The sequence below is a fragment of the Netta rufina genome, assembly GCF_964035555.1.
Source record: "Netta rufina genome assembly, chromosome: 2".
In the NCBI taxonomy this organism is placed as follows: domain Eukaryota; kingdom Metazoa; phylum Chordata; class Aves; order Anseriformes; family Anatidae; genus Netta; species Netta rufina.
In genome coordinates this window covers 105726531-105746573 of record NC_140124.1, presented here as the reverse complement: position 1 = coordinate 105746573, position 20043 = coordinate 105726531, and the positions used below count along the sequence as shown (strand labels likewise).

Here is a 20043-nt window from a genome sequence, read left to right as displayed (position 1 = left end):
TCTTTCGATTTTGCTTGAAAAGCCTAATTCTAGTAAGAAAGTGTATTATGTATTTCGAGGGTGTTTTCTTCTTTCAGTTATTTAGCACTATGACTGATGTCTTGTTTCGTTACCCTTTTGTTCATATGGTAGACCTCTTAGGGATACAAATGGAGATTAAAATAAGATTAATGCTTTTACAAAATGTACTGAAACTCATGAATTAATGGTCTGACATGGCTTCTGTTGCTAAAAATTCTGTATGTCTATCACTCTTTCTTCAGTCTTTATTTTCATATTTACTTGGAAAAATTCATAATCTTATAGAAAAAAACACTAAGAATCTTGCTTCATATAAAAAAGTTAATGGATTTAAGAGTATGTTTTAAGATATTTGAGCATATTGGTAGGAACTATGCGATTTAAAATCTTAGTATGTTTTGGTTTGGTTTCTGTGAGGATCAATTATTATGTGACAAGAACAGCAGCAATGGTGGTCACTTTTTTGAATAGACCATGTTCCTAATGATATTCTTTTTATAAATTTTTCTATAAAATTTCCATTTTTGTCCTGAACTGAAGTAGAAAAATGTCCAATTAACATTTAACTAATTTCTGTTTTTCTCAATCTAGAATCTGAAGAAGCTCCATCTGTAAATCCTTCCAGTGTAGAGGGGAACGTTGATTCAGAAGTAGAGAAAGACTCTGTAGCCAACGAAAGCAAACAAACACAAACGGTCCCTAGTAAGGCACCACTTCCATCTGCTCATGATGAGTATGAGTTTAAAGATGATGATGAAGATGAAATGAAAAAAATGATTGATGACAGACATATTCTTAGAAAAGACGTAAGGAAAGAGGATGAGCCTGAAGTTGAAAAGAACAACTTATTTGTGAAACAGGAAAAAGTTGTCATTTCGAAATCACTTAAAAACAAGAAACAGAAACCATCTAGAGTTTTGTATTCAAGTTCTGAAAGTTCAGATGAAGAAATACTTCAGGACAAGAAGATAGTCTCTCCTTGCTCTATTTCAGAGACATCAAATTCTGATGTAAGAGTGAAGAAGGAATATATTGTTACAAATGAACACAAACAAAAAGGCAAAGTTAAAAGGAAAGTAAAAAATCAGAGTAAAAATAAAGAGAATCAAGAACTAAAGCAAGAAAAAGAAAATGCTAGAGTAACAAATATAGCTGCTTCTGTCTTAGATTCTTTAGATAAAACTAGAGAGGAAGAAACTTTTAAGAAGTCTTTCAGCCCAAAAGAAGATTCTTCTTTACACCTATTTCACATTACTGCTGGCAAATCTCCTAAGCATCCCTGTGGATTAAGTGAAAAGCAAGCAACAGCATTAAAGCAAGAAAACACCAAAACTTGCTTATCACCAGGAGGCTCTGAAATAACATTGCAATCCGAATTAGTTCGGTATGATCACAGCACGGATTCTGACTATCTGGTAGAAAGTTCTAGTGGCAAATCTTGCAAGCATAAAGAAAAAAGCAAGCATCATCAGAAAGATTTTCAGTTAGAATTTGGTGAAAAATCTAGTCCTAAAATTAAAGATGAAGATAATAGCCCAACGTTTGAGAACTCAGAGTATACCCTGAGAAAGATTGACAAGGAAGGTAAAGCATTTAAAAAGCATAAATTAAAGCACAAAGAAAGAGAAAAGGACAAGCACAAGAAGGAGCAGGATGGGGAAAAGGAAAAACATAAACACAAAGATAAAGAAGTCCAAAGAAGTATTGAGTTTGACAGAGAATTTTGGAAAGAGAACTTTTTCAAAAGTGATGAAACTGATGATGTGTTGTTAAATATAGAACATGAATCTCTTTCTTCAGACAGAAAATCAAAGTTGGAAAAAGCTGTGTCAAAAGAAGACAAGTTAGCTAAGGAGAGACAGTTCCACAAGGAGAGAAATGCTAGAGAAGAAAGAGAGAAAGAGAAGAGCAAAAAGGAAAACGAGAGGTTTCTTAAGGATGAAAAAATAAAAGATACAAAAGAAGAAAAGGAAATTACGCTTGCAGATAAAGAAATGGAATTGTTCTGCCTTAGCGTTAAAGATGAGGTGATCAGCATGCACTTAATAGAAAAGGAAACAGATACTGAAAAGCAAGAAAAGAATTTAAAGGAAAATAAAGAAAGGACTGAAAAGCGAACCTCAGCCAAAGAAAAAGATGCTGACAAGATGGAAAGAAAAAATGCAGAAAAAGAGAAAAAAATAAAACATGATTACAAGACAGAGAAAGCAGAAGTAAATGAAACTGTAGAGAAAGGAAAGGAAAAGCCCAATTTCCAGCAAGCCGAAAGATGCCATAAGGAAAATGATAAAATTAAAAGCACAGCTACTCTTAAAAAAACTGATGACAAAGAAAAAAATAAAGAAAAGGCTGATAAGAAGCACGACAAAGAAAAAGTTGATAAAGAAAAACATTTGGCTGACAGCAAAGAAAAACACTGCATTGAAAGAAAAGTGAAACAGTCTGAAAAGGAATCTGAATATACTAAGTCAGAAAAAAATAGAACTAAAGACAAAGAAAAGGAATCTGAAAAAAAAGACAAATCCAAAGACAAAGAGAGCTCAGCAGTGGCAAACTCAAAACACATGCAAGAAGAAAGAAGATGTAGTATTACAGAAGGTAACAAAACAACGCATGACAAATTGTCGTCTTTGAAAGAAAAACCAAAAGACGATTTGTTGAAAACTCCAGACGGTAGAGAGAAGGATAAAAAAGATAAAGACATAGACAGATACAAAGAGAGAGACAAACATAAAGATAAACTGCATCAAAGTGGTTTACATAAGCTAAAACTTGAACACGAGAAACTTAAGCCTAAACCATCTCCTGCACCAAAGGATGCTCGGCCTAAAGAGAAAAGATTAGTCAATGATGATTTAATGCAGACTAGTTTTGAAAGAATGCTTAGCCTTAAAGATCTGGAAATAGAGCAGTGGCATAGAAAACACAAAGAAAAAATAAAACAGAAAGAGAAGGAGCGCTTAAGAAACCGCACTTGTTTAGAACTCAACAAGATGAAAGAAAAACCCAAACAGTCATTAGCTGAAGTGAAAAGCAAAGAACTGATTCGTTCAAAAAGCTCAGAGCTGCCAGATGTTTGCACGAAGGAAAAACAGCAGAAAGACGCTACAAGTAGTAGGTCCCAGTCAGTAGATACAAGAAATGTAAATGTCATAAGGTCTTTGTTGGTTTTAGATAATTTGAATAAATCCCCCAAATCAGAAAGTGAGAAGATGGGCCTGAGCTCCAGATCGGTGTCCTTGGTTTCAGTTGCGAGCTCTGAGGATTCTTGCCATACCACAGTAACTACGCCGAGGCCTGTAATTGAATATGATTCAGATGTCATGCTAGAAGGTTCTGAATCCCAAACGTCTTTTTCACAATCGCCGTTTTTGGCAAGTGCCAAATCACCAGCCCTTCTTGAAAGAGAGACCGATGGCGTTACCGAGTTGCCAGATCGGATTAAGCCGCCTTTCGCAAACAGGCTCCCACCAGCATACATTAGATCGGCATCTGTTGAAGATGTCAAACTGGTTTTAAATGAGTGTAGACCTGTCGTAGAGGTTCGAAGATGCAGCATGCCCGCTGCTGTGCCTGAACACAGCAGACAGCCTCGAATAGCAGAAGAAAACAACCAGAACCCTCAACTGTCGATTCAGACATACGCGAGCACTTCTCCTAAACCAGAACTACCATGTAGCGTGCCCGAGAGAGACTTTCAGTGCAGTATGTCTGGTTTGCAGTCATCCCCAGCTGGAACTGGTAGCAACAAGCAGGTAACAGGGGGTACGAGTACCATTAAAAATGTTGTTCAGATGAGCCCTTCAGAAGAACGCAATACGCATTTAGAGCCGTGTAGTCAAAGTGGTGTGACTCAGCCAGCCAAACCGTGGGATGTGCCTTTTGACAGACTTAATTCATTAAACAGTGAGTATAACAGCTCAGGTTACGGTGTATCAGAGCAAGATACTAATAATGTTATAGCAATGCACAGTTCTGAAAACAGGACTTTAAAAGAACAAAAAGTATCTGAATTTTTGCCTCAGCATGCTGAAAGCAAGGGAAATTCCGGTTCTCAAGAATCTGCATCATTTTTTCCTTCACAGTCGCCTTGTTCTTTACCTATTCAGCCACTCCCAGATATGTCTAAACACATTTCTTTACCAGGCAATAGCAGTCAAGATTCATTATTTGTACAACAACAAAGTGTAGTTCAAGCTGCATCTTCTGCTTTGAGTACAGATGCTAGTAGTACCAGAGAGATGGAAAACAGTTTCTTCCCCTCAAACAGTAAGAAGCCTGATGCACCTATTGCTGTATATTCTGAGAGCTCTGTGAAAGCTACTTCACAGAGCTGTGAAAGGGTGAATGATTTACCTGTGGTATTGTTAGAAAAAGATAGTCCTGAATGTGATGGCAGTTCACAATTAAATGTAAATTTGTATGCATTCAATAAAGTTGTTTGCAAGAATGCTCAGATTGAAGCAGATGGTAACACAGCAGATATTGCAGACATTAGAAATGAAAAAGGACAGCAAGAAAATTTGGTTTCATTACATGTTGTTAATAATAAAGCTGACACTGATCTCTGTGAACTAAGTTCAGGAATGTCAGGAATTGGGAACGAATCAGCTAATAAAAAACCCTGCACTGAAGACAGAGATGATGTGTTGACAGATGACCCACCACAGTACCCTTTATCCAACTTGGAAAATAGTTCACAACAGATTATACAGGAAGAGGTGCATAAATACAGCCAAATAGTTAAACTAGAAGAAGAAATTGCTGAGGATCAGAAGGTGGAACAGCAAGAAGTACCTCAAAGAATCACGAGAAACAGAGCAAATTTGCTTGCAAACCAGGGCAAGCAGAATCCTGTCAGCTGCATGCAGACATTAGAAAAAGAGACTGACTCATCAGCATCTCTGAAAGGAAGGATTAGGTTAACTGAAGATGAAGATGCTCAGGTACATCATCCACGTAAAAGAAAGGTGTCTCGTGTGCCTCAGCCTGTGCAAGTGAACCCTTCTTTACTGCAAGCTAAAGAGAAAACCCAGCAGTCGCTGGCAGCTATTGTTGATTCTTTGAAACTCGAAGAGATTCAGCCATACAGTTCCGAGAGAGCAAATCCGTATTTTGAGTACTTGCACATAAGGAAGAAGATAGAAGAGAAGCGTAAATTACTGTGCAGTGTTATTCCTCAGGCACCTCAATATTATGATGAATATGTGACCTTCAATGGATCGTATCTACTGGACGGCAATCCCTTGAGCAAGATATGCATTCCAACTGTAAGTAACGTGGTCTTTAATTATGCAGTACAAGGAAAGGCATGTTTTGGTTTTATTTTTGTAACTTGCATGTATTTCCTAACTCGCTTCTGAATACTTGTGCAGAAAAAAAGGTTGAAATATGTCAAATTAATATTGACTAGTAATGTCGTATTTAAAAGCCCCATTTGGTGGAAATACAAACAGTAGAGTCAAAGTCATTACAATACAAACCATCATGAATGAAATCTGTGAGAGACAAACAAATATATTTCAAAGTGTTTATTACTGTAGAAACTACCATTTCAAAAGTAAGTTGTAAGGTCAGTTGTTTAGAGCTTCTCCAAATGTCTGCTGGAAATAATCTGGTTAAAAAATATTCAGTTCTAAGCTCTCCGTGGCTCTGGCATGGGCATATTCCTTATGACAGCAGAGAAGACGCTTATAATTTGGGACTCCTGTGTGCAAGGCAGCACAGAATTGCCTGCACAGAAGTGCAGTTAATATCTCCGTTTGCTGTGGAGGTGCCCCTCAAGGTATCTGACAATAACCTGGAACTGCTGGGCTCTACTTTGAAGTCAGCATAATCCTGGTAGCGTTTGACTCAAAGTTCCTTTCCTTGCTCCTCAGCAGACCTGATACTGCGTGTAGGTGGGGGAAGAGGAAGGACCCAGCACATTGTGCATTGAGGGCTTTTTGCTAGCTGCCTTCGAGTATTGTTACTCCTGGGAGTAGAAGGAAGTTTTCTAGTTTTCCATCTGTTATCTGATGCTCTTTAACTGACTGTGACTACACTTAAACTTGTCTAGTTCTGAGGTAAAGCATACTAGCTTAAACCCATTTGAATGGTTTAAGCTGACACACTTAATAGCTGAAATAGGCTGAGACCGTGTGTTTGATTTCCCAGAATAGTTGTTTGGCTGACATACAGCAGCTTGATAATGTCAGAATTCAGTAGGATTTGGTTGTATGCCCATTACTGTGTCAAGTTAAGGAGAAATCTGAGTTTAGGAGCAATGAGGAGACTATCCTAATCCTCTAATGGCAAAAATGCCTGAGCTTCTTTGTAGGTCTGAAATCTCACGTGCACAGTCTAAGCATCCAGTCTTCAGTCTCTATTTCTGGATGGTATAGTGTTACTGTGTTGGTTCAGTGAAGATAACTTGCTCCTACCTGAGATGCTGTAGAGCTTTCTCCAATTGAGTTGAAGATTATTTCTGATCAAGCAATGAACACAAATTTCATACGTAAAAGTACATTTTAAAGCTTGTGCTTCATTCCAGAGGTAGTCATAATCTCCATGTAATCTGTCTCCTCTAATTTTGTCCATTGTGCCCTCCATCTTCCTGAGAGAGGATGTATGTACATACTCTAACCTTGAGTTCTGTCTCATCTGATGGTGACCAGAGTTCTTTGAAATTAGGAAACTCATTATAATCTGAGGGAATATGTGGGTAAGATGACCATTTTACTTGGTCTGTAACAAACTAGAATTTATTATGAGTTTTGTTACAACGTACCAGACTGTCCTTGGCCTAGAAAACTTTCTAAGTAGCTGTTGCAGCCACAGGAGTATATCTTTATCACCAGAGGCAAAGATTTATTTTTTATAGCATGTACTTGACTAGCAGCTGGTGTTTCCAAGCTACAACTGAATGTTCTGGCACCAAACTTCAGTGCTTAATTTGGGATAATTGGAAAGTGAAGAAATGCAGCTTACATTTTTCCATGATCCATCTTCTACCTGGGCAACGGAGCTCATTTCCCTTCATAAATGGCACTAGAAGAAAGGGAGGGTGATGACTTGGTATTTAGAACAACCTCGTTCTTCCCTTCCTGTCTCTTGATGTGTCTAATAGGGATTCTGTAGTTCATGAGGATAAATTTAGGCGGTTGTGTAGCCCAATTTCTCGGGTAAGTTATGTCCAGTAAATATCAGAGGTGAACACATGCTCCCCATTCTCATGGCTTTTAATTACTTTTAAAAGGTTTTTCTTTTTAACAGGTTGACAAAAATGTGATTTGTATACTTAGAGGATTGCAGTTAGTGATTTTTATCTGGTTTAGATTTCTGGGCTGTTTCTTCCCTTCAGGCATTAAGAACGGGTGAAGCTTTTTACTTCCTATTGTTAGGAACGTAAGGAAAAAATGCTGAAGATATTTTAAGCATTTTCATTTTGTTTCATCATCTAAATGCTTCTTTTGTTTAATTACTGTCACTTGTAGGAATAGACATTTTGGATTAAAACGTCTTTTCATTTGGCCCCAGAACTGGACCCCACACCCCACTGTGGCCTAATGCAGCCCAGGACACCTCTGGCCTTCTTAGCAGCAAGGTGAGCTCATGCTCAACTTGGTGTCTACCAGGACTCCCAGGTCCTTTTTGGTCAGGCTGCTTCCCAGCTGGGTGCCCCAGCACGTGCTGGTGCCTGGGGTTGTTCCTCCCCAGGTGCAGGACTTGGCTCTTCCCCTTCTTGATCCTCATCAGGTTCCTGCCAGCCCACTTCTCCAGCCTGTCCAGGTCCCTCTGGATGGCAGCACAACCCTCTGGTGTATCAGCCACTCCTCCCAGTTTGGAGTCATCTGCACGTGTTATTATGCATTATTATATGCATAATGTAACGTGCAACAGTAAAATGACCCTTCTGTTGGGATTGTTTCTGTATTTTTCCTTAGGTGATTCTCTGTTAACCTCATTGCTGCCTCACTCATACATAGACTACGGGAAGGCAGATGCTTGTTCTTAAAGCATTCCTGTATTTTAGGTATAACTGCGTGAATGTCTGCATGAAGACAACAGATATAGCTCTGAGACTCGGAGCAATTTGTGTAACGTACTGTTCTCTGCCTTGGAATTTTAATGACACACTGCTGTGTATCTTGATGAACTTCATACATCCTGTAGGTGGGAAGCACGAGATGGTGTGTTCAAGTTTGATTTCCACTACCTTGTTTATATACTGCAATTTATGACCCATATCACCTAAGGCTGTAATGACAGTCACATGTGAATTGTGGCTTCCCTCTTAGCAGTGCAAATGTGAAGTATAAGAGAGGTGATATCGGGTTAGTTCAAAACAGAAGGAAACAAATCTGAATCTTCTAAGACTAAATTTAAATCGTACTTCGCTATGATGTCCTCCGTTGGTGTGTTCAGTGGGGTTCAGTCACCTTTATCTCTACTGCCTCCTGAGAAGAGGTGCCAGGGTTATTCATTTCCAGCTTTCCCTGGCTATCTAGCAGATATGTTTCTAATAAAAGGGATTCTGTCCAGTCTCCCTGGCATTGCTGTAGAAACTTAAGTGGTAAACCTAATTTTAGTGATGTTACCAGAAGCTTGCTTCCTAAATAAATGAGATGGAACAGCAACAGAGCAGGCCAGTTGGCAGGAGAGATAGAGATGGAGAGAGCTGTATGCAAATAATCTTGGAAATTTTGTGTTTGTGTTAATCTGCTAGCTGAAGTGCTGCTCTTTCTCGTAGCAGCCACAAATGAGAACTGAAGGTTTACAGAATTAATCCTGTGTCAGTCGTTAAGAAGGACGCAAAGCATGCAAGAAACTTTTGTAATTTATTGTCATGTGTTGAAGGTGTTGCAGGTATGTCTTGATCCCTAGCTGCTACCAAACAAAACCCTTCAGGTGTCTGCCTGCTAGTGCTGTGGAGCAAAGAGGTGAAGGGCTGGATGCTGCCCAGATTCCTTTGGTAGCTGCTCAGCCCAGGATTAGGGAGCGTGTGAGAAGGCAGGGGTCGTCTGTCCACGGGTGGTCTGTGTGGAGCCTGGGCCCCTTAAGAAACTGGTCTGATCATTTACTTGGGTTATACAAGAAACTGAGGTCACTTTTTCCTTGTGGCATCCTGTTTCATGCTCTCTTCTTGTAGTGCCAACATATGTGGTCATCTTTTCCCTGCACACTTCTGGTTGTCTTCTTACTGGCGGCCTCTCTGAGCAGAGGATCAGTGAGACTCCTCTGGCTGTCCTCAGGTTCCCTTGAAACCTTTTACTTCAGTTTCCTTTGAGGCCAGAAAGTTCATTTCCTCTGTCCAAATCCGGCGTCAGTTCACAATCTGGGATTTCCAGTAGGTGGTGTCAGACTACTGGAATTCAGATTGCAGAATCTGGGGATCTGAGGCTTTCTTCCAGTCTTTCCAAAAAGAGAGAGGGAGAAATTATTTGGAGGGATTACGGGAAACAAATTCAGTCCTGTACTGAGCTTTATGTTTTGGAAGACAAGGTAAGGCTTACTGGAGTCAAGTGTTTAGAAATTTATCCAGAGGCTGTAGTAATCTCTGGGATCGTAAACATCTCTCGTTGCTTTTCGTACTGCTCGTAGTGTTTGCACAGAGTTGCTGAGAGTTTGCAGGGAGTGTCTGGGGTTCAACCTTCGTTGGAAGGCCACAATTATTGCAATTCAGAAGCCCTCAGCCTGGTGGCATGGTTCTTCTAGCATGGTTGGATCTCTAGAATGCACATTTGTGTCCTACAAGGAAATGAAATTTCGATTTTGAAACAGAGTCAAGGCATAGTTAATCAACATCCTGAGTTGCAAAAGAAATCTGTCAGTAAGAGCTAAACTTCAGTGCCTTTTGATTTATGGTTTTAGGGTGCCACCTGCTGCTTGAAATGACTTTATTGTGCCATGGATCTTCGTGAGATTGGCTACTGAAAACTTGCTAGCTACTAGGTGGCATGAAACTTTCATTTTCTTTTATAAATACTGGTTAGAAAATACACATGTGGCCAATCAGTAATCTAATAAAACAGTTCTGGGATCTGAAAAACGCTTTTATTAAAAGCTGTTGTGCAATAGCAGCTTTACAGAGGTGAGAGTTTTCTTTTATATTTAAATAAAGTGCATACAAGTTCACTGTCTAAATAATCCAGTCCTTTCCAGTTATTTTCTACCATGTTGCAAAATTACATGGTATGTGAATTTAAAAGAAAAACATTTGTTAGTACAATTTTAAATTGTTCAGCTGATATGGATGCTTGTCAACTCTGACATTTTTGTTTCCGGATAAATTAGCTGCATAAAATCAACATTTATTGATGGATTGTTTATTTTGCTTGTGCTGTATGCTTTTCTATTAACAAAGGCACTGAGCTTTCTGAGAGGTCTTTGCAAGATATGGTATAGTTAGGAGCATCTTGTCTTATTTTACTGAAAAAATAAGGCAGCAATGTTATAGCGTGCCATAAATACAAAGTTTCCGGGCAAATCTAGACTGCAAAATACCTCATGCTGAACTCAAACATAATGAAATCCACTATAACTAAGACAGATGAGTGCCGTAGGTGTGTTTTTTTGCATGTGTGCGCGTGTTTTGTTTTGTTCTTGTGTGTTTTTTTTAAACACTGATGACTTGCATAATAAAATAGCACGTGCCATAAACTCAGTGTTTTGAGAGCTGGAGAGTTTTCATTAAGAGAGAAGTGAAGTGTGTGTCGTTCAGAGGTTTGAAACATGGAGTTGCATCTAATTTTATACTACATAATGATGTGAGGAATACACCACAGTTAGTTAACCAATGTGTTCTTTAATTCCAAAAACCTTGGTTAACTTCCAGTTGGGAGAAAAATTGTCCTGAAATAATCTTCCAAACAATAAATCACTTTGTTACTGGAGAGTATAGATGCAAGTTTGACACTCATAATACAACGTGTAAAGTAACTAGTAACATCCATGTTTTCATGATGCATTTCTTATTTTTTGACAGTTGAGGGATCTGTATTGTATTTGTATCTGTATTTGTATCTGTATTTTTTTCAAAATGAATAATGGTACTTTAAAATGTCTTTAAAATTGAAAGAAAGTTGTATGTTGCATATCTTCTAATGTACAAGTCTTTTAAAGAAAGGTTACATGTTTCCAATGGTAGGTTAAAAGCATTCAGCGGTTTGAAATGCCATTTCAGCTAGGTTCATTAACTTCATGGTAAAGAAACCTTAAAATCTTTTATTGCAAATGGATTGATGTCATATAATTAATGGCATGTACAAAATTCATTTTCCCTTTAAAAAAAATAACCTTGTGCTTTTTTAGTAAATGCTCAAGTTGCTCAAGGCAATGTTAAACATACATTAAATATATATTCACTCTACTATTTATGAAACTTTTTCCATAGATTACACCACCTCCCTCGCTATCGGACCCTCTTAAGGAACTGTTTAAACAACAGGAGGTTGTAAGGATGAAGCTACGCTTACAGCACAGTATTGAAAGGGTAAGAATAAAGCAGTTGTTTTTTTATTTCCCAACCTCGGGGTTTTTTTTTTTCAATAGATACACGGTTTTGCTCAATTTAACAGTGTTTTAGAACTAAACTGCCTTCTAACCAAATCTGTGAATTGGAGCAACTTGTAAATACATAAATAAATAAAACTAGTTCAGTATTATGTGATAGTTTGGACAACTGTTACCAGAATACTCAAATCAGTAAGATAGCAGCTTTTTCCTCTTTATTGCTCTGTGTCTCAGATTTTTCCCTAGGGACAGCAGGGAGGGGGAAGAAGTAGAGTAGCCTCTAGTTGTGAAGGCTAATAATCGTTGCAGACTTCAGAACCAAAGTCACTCGGTTAAAAGAATTTAAGCAACAGTAAATTCTGTATTGGTAGAAGACACATAGTTAGAATCACAGAATCACAGAATGGTTTGGGTTGGAAGGGACCTTAAAGATCACCCATTTCCAACCCCGCAGCCATGGGCAGGGACACTTCCCACCAGCCCAGGTTGCCCAAAGCCCCATCCAGCCTGGCCTTGAGCACCTCCAGGGATGGGGCATCCACAGCTTCTCTGGGCAGCCTGTGCCAGTGCCTCACCGCCCTCTGAGTGATGAACTTATTCCAAATATGTAATCTAAAGCTGCCCTCTTTTAGTTTAAAGCCTTTCCCCCTTGGCCTTTCACTGCACTCCCTGACAGAGCCTCCCCAGCTCTTCTATAGGCCTGAGAGGTACTGGAAGGCCTATAGAAGGCCTTTAGGTACTTATAGACCTATGGGGTCTCCCTGGAGCCGTCTCTTCTTCAGGCCGAACAACCCCAACTCCCTCAGCCTCTCTTCGTAGGAGAGGTGCTCCAGGCCCCTGGAGGTGGAGCAATTCTCCTAAGTTCTGACTAAAACACCGTTTGCAATATTCTGCTTCCATAAACTGTCTAAAATTATTTTAGAACACCATGTGTAGGCTTCACTGAATTTGAACACAGAAATTGAGACAATATCCCTAGTTTAAGAATATTCTTCGTGTTGTCCAGGCAGCCTAGGTTTAGGTGTCTGGTCAGTATTGTGGGCCACACTGCTTGTGGACACAGGCAGGGCCCCTTTTTCATGCGGACTGCATGTTAAGGGTTTCCATACAGTTTACACAAGCAGCTGGCTCATTAAAACACAATGTAGTTTTTTTTGATTATGTTAATTTTAATGTGGATTACCAAACCAGTCAAGGAAGGACGTTCTACTTGAATTTGGTATTACAGTGTAAAGCTAGGTAAAAAATAACAAGCACAAAGAATGTAAACATGGTTCAAGTTCTGACTTGACTTCTGAAAGGAAATACTTGTGACCAAATGAAGGAAAGGTGCTGTTTTCTGGGCTTATTTTTTTTTCATCCACTGTGTTTTATTTTGATAAAAAATTAGAGCCATTATGTTGCAGAGCAGTAAATTCCTTTATGTCTTAAATACAAAATACTTTATTTTGCTCAAATAAACTGCTCTTCAGATAGAATCCACTTTTATACAACTGTATGTCAAGATAGGCTGAGGCACATTCTTTCCTGAACTGAGACAAGAAACTTTGTCTAGCTATGAACTTAGGGACTTCTGCATGTTGTTTTATTAATTAAAAACAACAAAATAAAAAATAAAAAATCTGCAAAGGATATTGCTTGACCTTGGTACCTGACCTGACTGTGTGTAAAATTCTTCATACAGTTGAGATTTGCAAACCTCTAACCCAGTCCTGTGCCTCAACCTTTCATCCTTCACCTTCATCAGCTACAACTTGCTTCATCAGCACTGAGTGGAAAATACGGGCATAGCATTCACCCAGCAGTGCGGGAGGAGGGAATGTTTCCAGTTCTGAGATGCAGGGAACATTCTTTGCATCAGTAAACTGGAATTTTGGAGTTGATTGGATAAACAGCTACCCCTTTCCCTGTCAGTCCACCTCTCACACCTCTCAGAATTGTAAACCTTAAAGAGAAATGTTTAAATGCATAGATGTTTTTATGAATCAAACTGAAATACTTAATTTATATCAAATATATCACCATGTATTTATATCCTTTTTATCCGTGTATTTATATCCTTTTGCATTTTTCAATTAGGAAAAGCTTATTGTTTCTAATGAGCAAGAAGTTCTACGTGTTCATTATCGAGCAGCAAGAACTCTAGCTAATCAAACACTACCATTCAGTGCCTGCACTGTTCTGCTGGATGCCGAGGTGTATAATGTGCCTCTGGATGCTCAGGTAAAGAGATACATTTCAGATTTTCAAACAAAAAACCTTTCTAGTCTGACTCAAATTGAGCATTCGGAGAGAATTCTGTTCCCATACTGAAGTTGTCATTGATTTCCTTGGGATCAAGACTTTGCAGGTTGTAGGTTATTTCGATCAGGCCTCATATTGCACACCAAGTCAGGCGTGCAATAACAAGAGGGCACAGGTATGTACACTGGTTTTCTTGGTTTTCTGTTTTGTACTGTGTCTGTTTTTCTTTCACCTCCACAAATGATGTGAAAGATAAAATAGGAACATGACTGCTGTTTGTTTGTTGTTCTTTTTTATGAAGTCAAATTTAAATTGCAAATAGAACCTGTTTTGGAAGCTCACAAATACATCTTAAGCAAAACAAAAAAATGTCAGAAAATAAGACTGCTGCATCCCAGTTCTCTGGACTAGTGACAAAAGCAATGTGTGAGACTTGCTTGAAAAATTTGGAAATAGTCTTTGGAGACACTCGTGTAAGGTTTTCTTCTTTTCTGTAAGGCAGGCGTTAGAACTGTTCTATATGAAAAAAAAAAAAAAAAAAGAAGAAAAAAAAAAAAGACCAGCAGTGAAATGGAGAACACTACAAGATAAAAGTAGGGTTTTTTCAAAATCATCTCAAGCTCCGTATTACATGCTCCATGTTGTTTACACCTTCAGTGTTAGTATTTAGTTTCTGGTTAAACGATAAGGTGAGCACTATGCTTTTAATCTGCATATCTTGTGTGGGCTACCACTCAGAAGTTTACCACAGCCATGTTTCGAAGGGAATATGATTTCATGGTGTCAGTATTCTGTGAATGGTTCTACTAACAGCAGTGGAAACTGCATTCAGTACCTGTTTTGGTGACTGAGAAGCATGTAATGCAAGGAAGAAATTGGCTTTTATAGAGGTAATAAAAGTTTTGAGGTACTGAATGGTGGGCATTTTTAAATGAAACACCTACGCTTCTGACATGTGGAATTTTACTTGAGACCTGGAACCCCTTACACATTTATTACAGGTTTCAACGTTTCCTCAATCTGTGTCATTACATTTTTTCCATCTTTAAAAAACGAGCTGCGGACAAGAAGGTGATTCAGCAGAAAATACCACTTTTATGGAAGCTGTATTTTTCTCCCATTTTAAGCCTTATACCGACAAATTTTTAAGTCATCATCTTCTAAAGAGAATTTTCTCTTTTCCTAACAGTCAAAATGCAGTCATTGTTAGTTCTGAACTTCAGAATCATTTTTTTGCCCCAATTCAGAGGCTATTACTATTAGTGCTTAGAACTTGAGATGCGTTTGTGTTCTACATATACCTGCATTTTTTATTATTAACATTTTTCAATTGATTTTAAATGCGATTCAAATATAGGATCGTTGTATAAGACAAAAGGATCTTTATAGGGGGAGAAGTTTTTTTCACCATGCTGCTGCTGTTTTGACTATCCTCATACAGTAATGGTAGTAATAGTAGTAAAATGCCTTTCCTTACCTCTGTGCTAATTTTTCTTAGAAAATGAAAATACTGCACATAATGTTCACCAAAGTACTACATATATTTTTACTTATCAGTGAAGACAATGTGTGAAGCTGCCAGCTTGAAATCGATGTGTTAATTCAAATCTTCACTGGAAGAATATAAACAGATAAGAAATCATTCCCTTGTAATTCATTCTGATGCTTTCCTGCTATCCATCTAGCAACTCTTGTTCTACGATGAAGAAACATTTCTAACTCAACTTTTATTTGAGCAAATAGTTGGGAAAGATCTGTAAGCAAAGATCTGGTTTATTTTGTAGGAACATGACTGTCTGGGAGCTGTGTCTGTGAGATTTCTTGATGTTTCAGGGCTTGCCTTTGCAGCTTCTAATCTCATGCAGACCTTGAGAACTGTTCCTTGTACTCATATGCACCAGACCAAAGATGGGGGAGGAAAAAGGCGCAAGTTCGAGGAGATCAGACTGTTAGCTGGGTACAGCTCACCTGAACAGTGTGGGACCACAAGACCAGTGTTGCTGAGGGCTCTTTCTGTTCCAGTCAGTTTTCCCTTGAGGAACATCTGAAATCTCAGACAGCTGTTTTCTGGAGATCTCAGCGTCTGCATTTTTCTCCCTGTTCTTGCCCATTACTGCAGTCCATGTACTCTTGCAAAAGAGGTGGCTTTCTTTTCTAAAAATGTAACAGGAGCTTGTGCTGTTTAGTGATGGTTATTTAAATGTTAAATTGACGTAGTCTGGCTTTAGGACTAGCTATGCAATATCTAGTTTCTTACAATGGATGAATGTGATATTCCAGATTCTTATGAAATAGTTTTTTTGAAGTATTGAAAGATTTCATTGGGCAGGACAAATAAGACATTTTTTAAATCCCCTTTTGCAGATTTTTGTGGTAACTTTTTGTTTTAAATTGCTTTTGAATACTTGTGCAGCCAGTGAAGTCAGATTGCTCAAGTTTTCCTTGATTAATGTTTTGTTTTTCCCCTAGGGGACATTCATTTAATTTGTTACTGAATTTTCAAAGGAACGAGAAAAGAGATAGCAATTTTTGTGGAAGATCTGCCTTGTACTGATTAAGACTTTAAGGCATAAATCTTGAAGCCTCCTACTCTAATTTTAAAAATAGAGGAAAGCTTTAGCTGGGAGGAATCTGGGAATAACCTTTTTTAGTGAGTAGCTGGCTGACAGTGAGATTGGTGGTCAACGTATTTGCTCACATGTACATACAAACCTTAATTCACTGACTTGGAGTTTATTTTTCCATCTGAAGCACTGTTTATGAAGCTCCCACAGAGTATGCTTTTATGTTTTTAAAGCATGTCTAAGATGAATTATCAAATAACTTACCCTTTGTTTTTGTTTGTTTTTGGCAGGCTGATGACAGCAAAACATCAGTGAGGGATCGATTCAACGCGAGACAGTTTATGTCGTGGTTACAGGACGTTGACGATAAGTTTGACAAATTAAAGGTATGCATCTTCATCTCTCCATATCTTTAGGGGAAAAAAGTGCCTCTAATGTCACTACAAACTATAAAGATGAGATTAATAACTATATTAAGAAACCATAGATTTGTATATATATATTGTATATATTTGCAAAATTGTAAGTTACTGTAAATGTGTTAAGGGCAACATGAATGAAGGTCTAGTAGTATTAAAAAAAGAAAACAACAACAACAAAACCCACCTTTGTAGCCATATAACTTCATAGAATAATCTGTGATTTATTAAATATGTAGTGGGGCAGTTATTACCACCAAAGAGGCTCATAGATCTCTTTTCTGTTCTTAAAATTTTGTTGCAATATGTTTGTGTTTTGTTTTTGTTTTTTTTCAAATATTGAAATAATTTCTTTCTAACTTCAAAATAGACGTGCCTTTTGATGAGGCAGCAGCATGAAGCAGCAGCTTTAAACGCAGTACAAAGACTGGAGTGGCAGCTTAAACTGCAAGAACTTGATCCTGCTACTTACAAGTCTATCAGCATTTATGAAATTCAAGAGTTTTATGTTCCTCTTGTTGATGTTAATGACGACTTTGAACTGACACCAATATGACAACTCGTATCTTCTGGCTCTTCCCATGGAAAACTAGAGACTGAGGTGCAGTGATACACAAGGTTTTGTTTGTTTGTTTAAGACGGGGCACTTAATTCTGTGGAATACTGCCTTTCTTAATAATGTGGGTATTCCTTCAGAAAAACGTTGTGTGGGGTCTTGTTCGCAATACAGAAGACGGATGCTAATTTTGAAGTCAGTTTCCCAGTAAATACCATTATCTGTATTTTAAAAATGCTTACAGCTTTAGAGCTTATTGCTGAAAAAGATGACGAAACATGGTGAGTTAACAGCGCTGGAAGCTGTTAATAACAAAAACAGCCACCAAAAAAAAAAAAAAAAAAGATACCTAAAATCTGCTATAAAGCTTTGTATAATGAAATTTCAGTAACAGTTGAACTCCCACAGAAAAATGATGAAAAAGCCTGTGGAAGACAATATATGACTTGGAGGAAAATAGTCTATTAATCTTATTATATTTTGTAAATTACTGTACAGTTTTCTTTTTTGGGGAAAAAAAAAAGATGTAATATTGTCTTCATTTTTAAATAATTTATTTTATACATATTGTGCAAATGTAAATAGTCTTGTAATTAATGTTCAAACCTGTATAATATAGATATTTTAACTGTAAAACTGTTTTTGTCTAATGTTTTATTGGACCAAAGTTGTTGTTTTTATTAAGTGTAGTGTGTTCCTGGTTGGCAGTTCTTTTTAATATGGCATGTGTTTGAGTTGAGCTGATTGTTTCATCACCATAACTGTAAAAGAATTGAAACTGAACTGTATTGCATGCTTCACAGAACCCGTAACTCCTTTACTTCAGTAACTGATACCTAAACAACTGTAGCATTTACAAAAAACATATTTCATATTAGTCTGCTGTTGTAATGCCATACCTATGACTTACTATGCTGAAAATATTTTTGTGTAAAACAAAAACAACAAAAACACAACAAAAAAAAATTCTCTTATATGGTGGTCTCGTAATAGAGCCTATTTTTTCCAACAAAATGCCTTTGAATGAAAATTCTTAAATTGTATATTGTCTATTTTAATAATCTATGGAAGGATATGTAAATATGTGTAAATACAATGTTTAATAAATTTTATTGGTCATGTTACTAGTTGGAATTTCTTCTTAATATTGTAACATTTGATTATTATGAAATGTCATCATTCCTGTTATAGCATGTATGTAGGGAGGCTCAACCAAAACCAAAATTTTATGCTTTTTTTTTTTTAATCCTTAGAACCGTGAGTAGTTAGTTAATTATTTACTATGAGAAGGTTATAGATATTCATGAAAAAGATTTGTTACCGTCTAGTCCATAAATTATTCAAGAATGCTTGGGATCTGGTGTCTGTGAAATTCATTTTGAAAGAAATGGGGCTTTTGCAAGAGAGGCGGTTACCTGGAAAAGAGATTACAGCACTTGGCTTGAACTGATTTTTAAATACCAGGTGAAAGAACACTCACTCCTTACGTCTGTGTGAATGCCCAGATACCTTTGTGGTAATGGAGAGCAAACTGAGCATTGAATGAGAGACTACACGGACAGCGGACTCCTTCCTGTATGCACATCGGTGCGAGTTCAAGTCAAGAATAAAGTGACAGTAACTCAAGCACAGTAAAACTGGATTAAGCATACATTCATATGTAATTCCTGCCCTGTGCTTTTTTTTTTTTCCCTGACTTTTAATTTGCTAGGTACTGGAGGAAGGAGTTGTTTGTGCTTTTATATGGGACTGCCTACCTGATGTCACAGAGTATTGAAAGCAGAGTAAGGAAAATGCAAACAGCATTATTCTGAAAGTCAAATTTTCACAGCTGCTTTTGGATGAGTTTTTAGAATGACACAGAAATCTGGGTTGTCACCTGCTGAAAAAGACAGGAAAAACGGATAAAACTGCAACTAGTAAATGGGTGTGAGTTTATTTCCATCAGCTTATTCACAGAGTAATAAAAAGTAAACGTACAAATCTGGAAGTGGGAAAACCTACTGTAGGTCTCTTGGAGTATGGGATGTGAATGCATCGTGAAGAACAGAGCAGCTGCATTGGGTTGTGGGAGTGTGTTAGGCAAGAAGTGAGTGACAAAAAGTTTGGAGGAGGGTTTGGAGGAGGTGATGGGGTGGATGTGGAGTTGGGATGGAGGAATCAAGCGGAGCCATGGCTCGCATAGCCAGCAAGCGGGTCCAGGAGGGCTGAGCAGGGGCAAGGCTTCAAGCTGTTCACAGTGCTCTGGGAGTTTCAGCACTTTCTTGGATGAATTAAAATTATTTTGACAGTACAACTTATATGGAGATCCGCAGATGGATGTTTCTCAGGCATAGCCTTAACACGGGGAGATACCTTGCTGGTATCGGTGCCACACAACAGGTTATGTTTTGATACCAATCAGTAAACGTTGCCTTCCCCAAGGGGTAGCCTCAAGTGTCGCAGTCCTGGGGACAAGGCTCCCCCACCTTCCCCGGTGTGAATCCGGATTGTGTTCCAGCCCCGTTTGTGCACGTTTACACTGCGTGAGGACACCCAGCGCGTGCCTCCAGCATTTCCACCGTGCCATGCGAGCCGGGAGGGCTGAGACGAAGCACGGCATCACCTCGCTGGGGACAAGGCCGTGATCCCCTCCGAAGGGCCAGGCTGCCTCCTGGAAGCCTTGAGGGGGGTTGTTGGGTTTCTCCTGTTGTTTTTTTTTGGTCCCTGGCTTCCAGGGACCGAGCTTGTTTTTTTTGGGACAGGG

The 20043-nt window shown here is 38.3% G+C and overlaps 1 protein-coding gene across 11 annotated transcripts in view; it reads left to right on the top strand.

The window, feature by feature from the left end:
* Nucleotides 1-18471, top strand: part of ANKRD12 (ankyrin repeat domain 12) — a 63355-nt gene extending 44884 nt beyond the window's left edge. For 8 of the 11 annotated variants that reach the window (XM_084282419.1, XM_084282420.1, XM_084282417.1 and 5 more), the window contains 5 exons: nt 613-5291; nt 11396-11494; nt 13594-13737; nt 16613-16708; nt 17112-18471. In XM_084282419.1, coding sequence (XP_084138545.1) covers nt 613-5291; nt 11396-11494; nt 13594-13737; nt 16613-16708; nt 17112-17297 — 5204 coding nt within the window. In that variant the 3' untranslated portion in view covers nt 17298-18471. The remainder of the gene's footprint in view (nt 1-612; nt 5292-11395; nt 11495-13593; nt 13738-16612; nt 16709-17111) is intronic. The other 3 variants (XM_084282421.1, XM_084282412.1, XM_084282413.1) reach the window with 1 other exon arrangement.
* The last annotated feature ends 1572 nt before the right edge of the window (nt 18472-20043 follow it).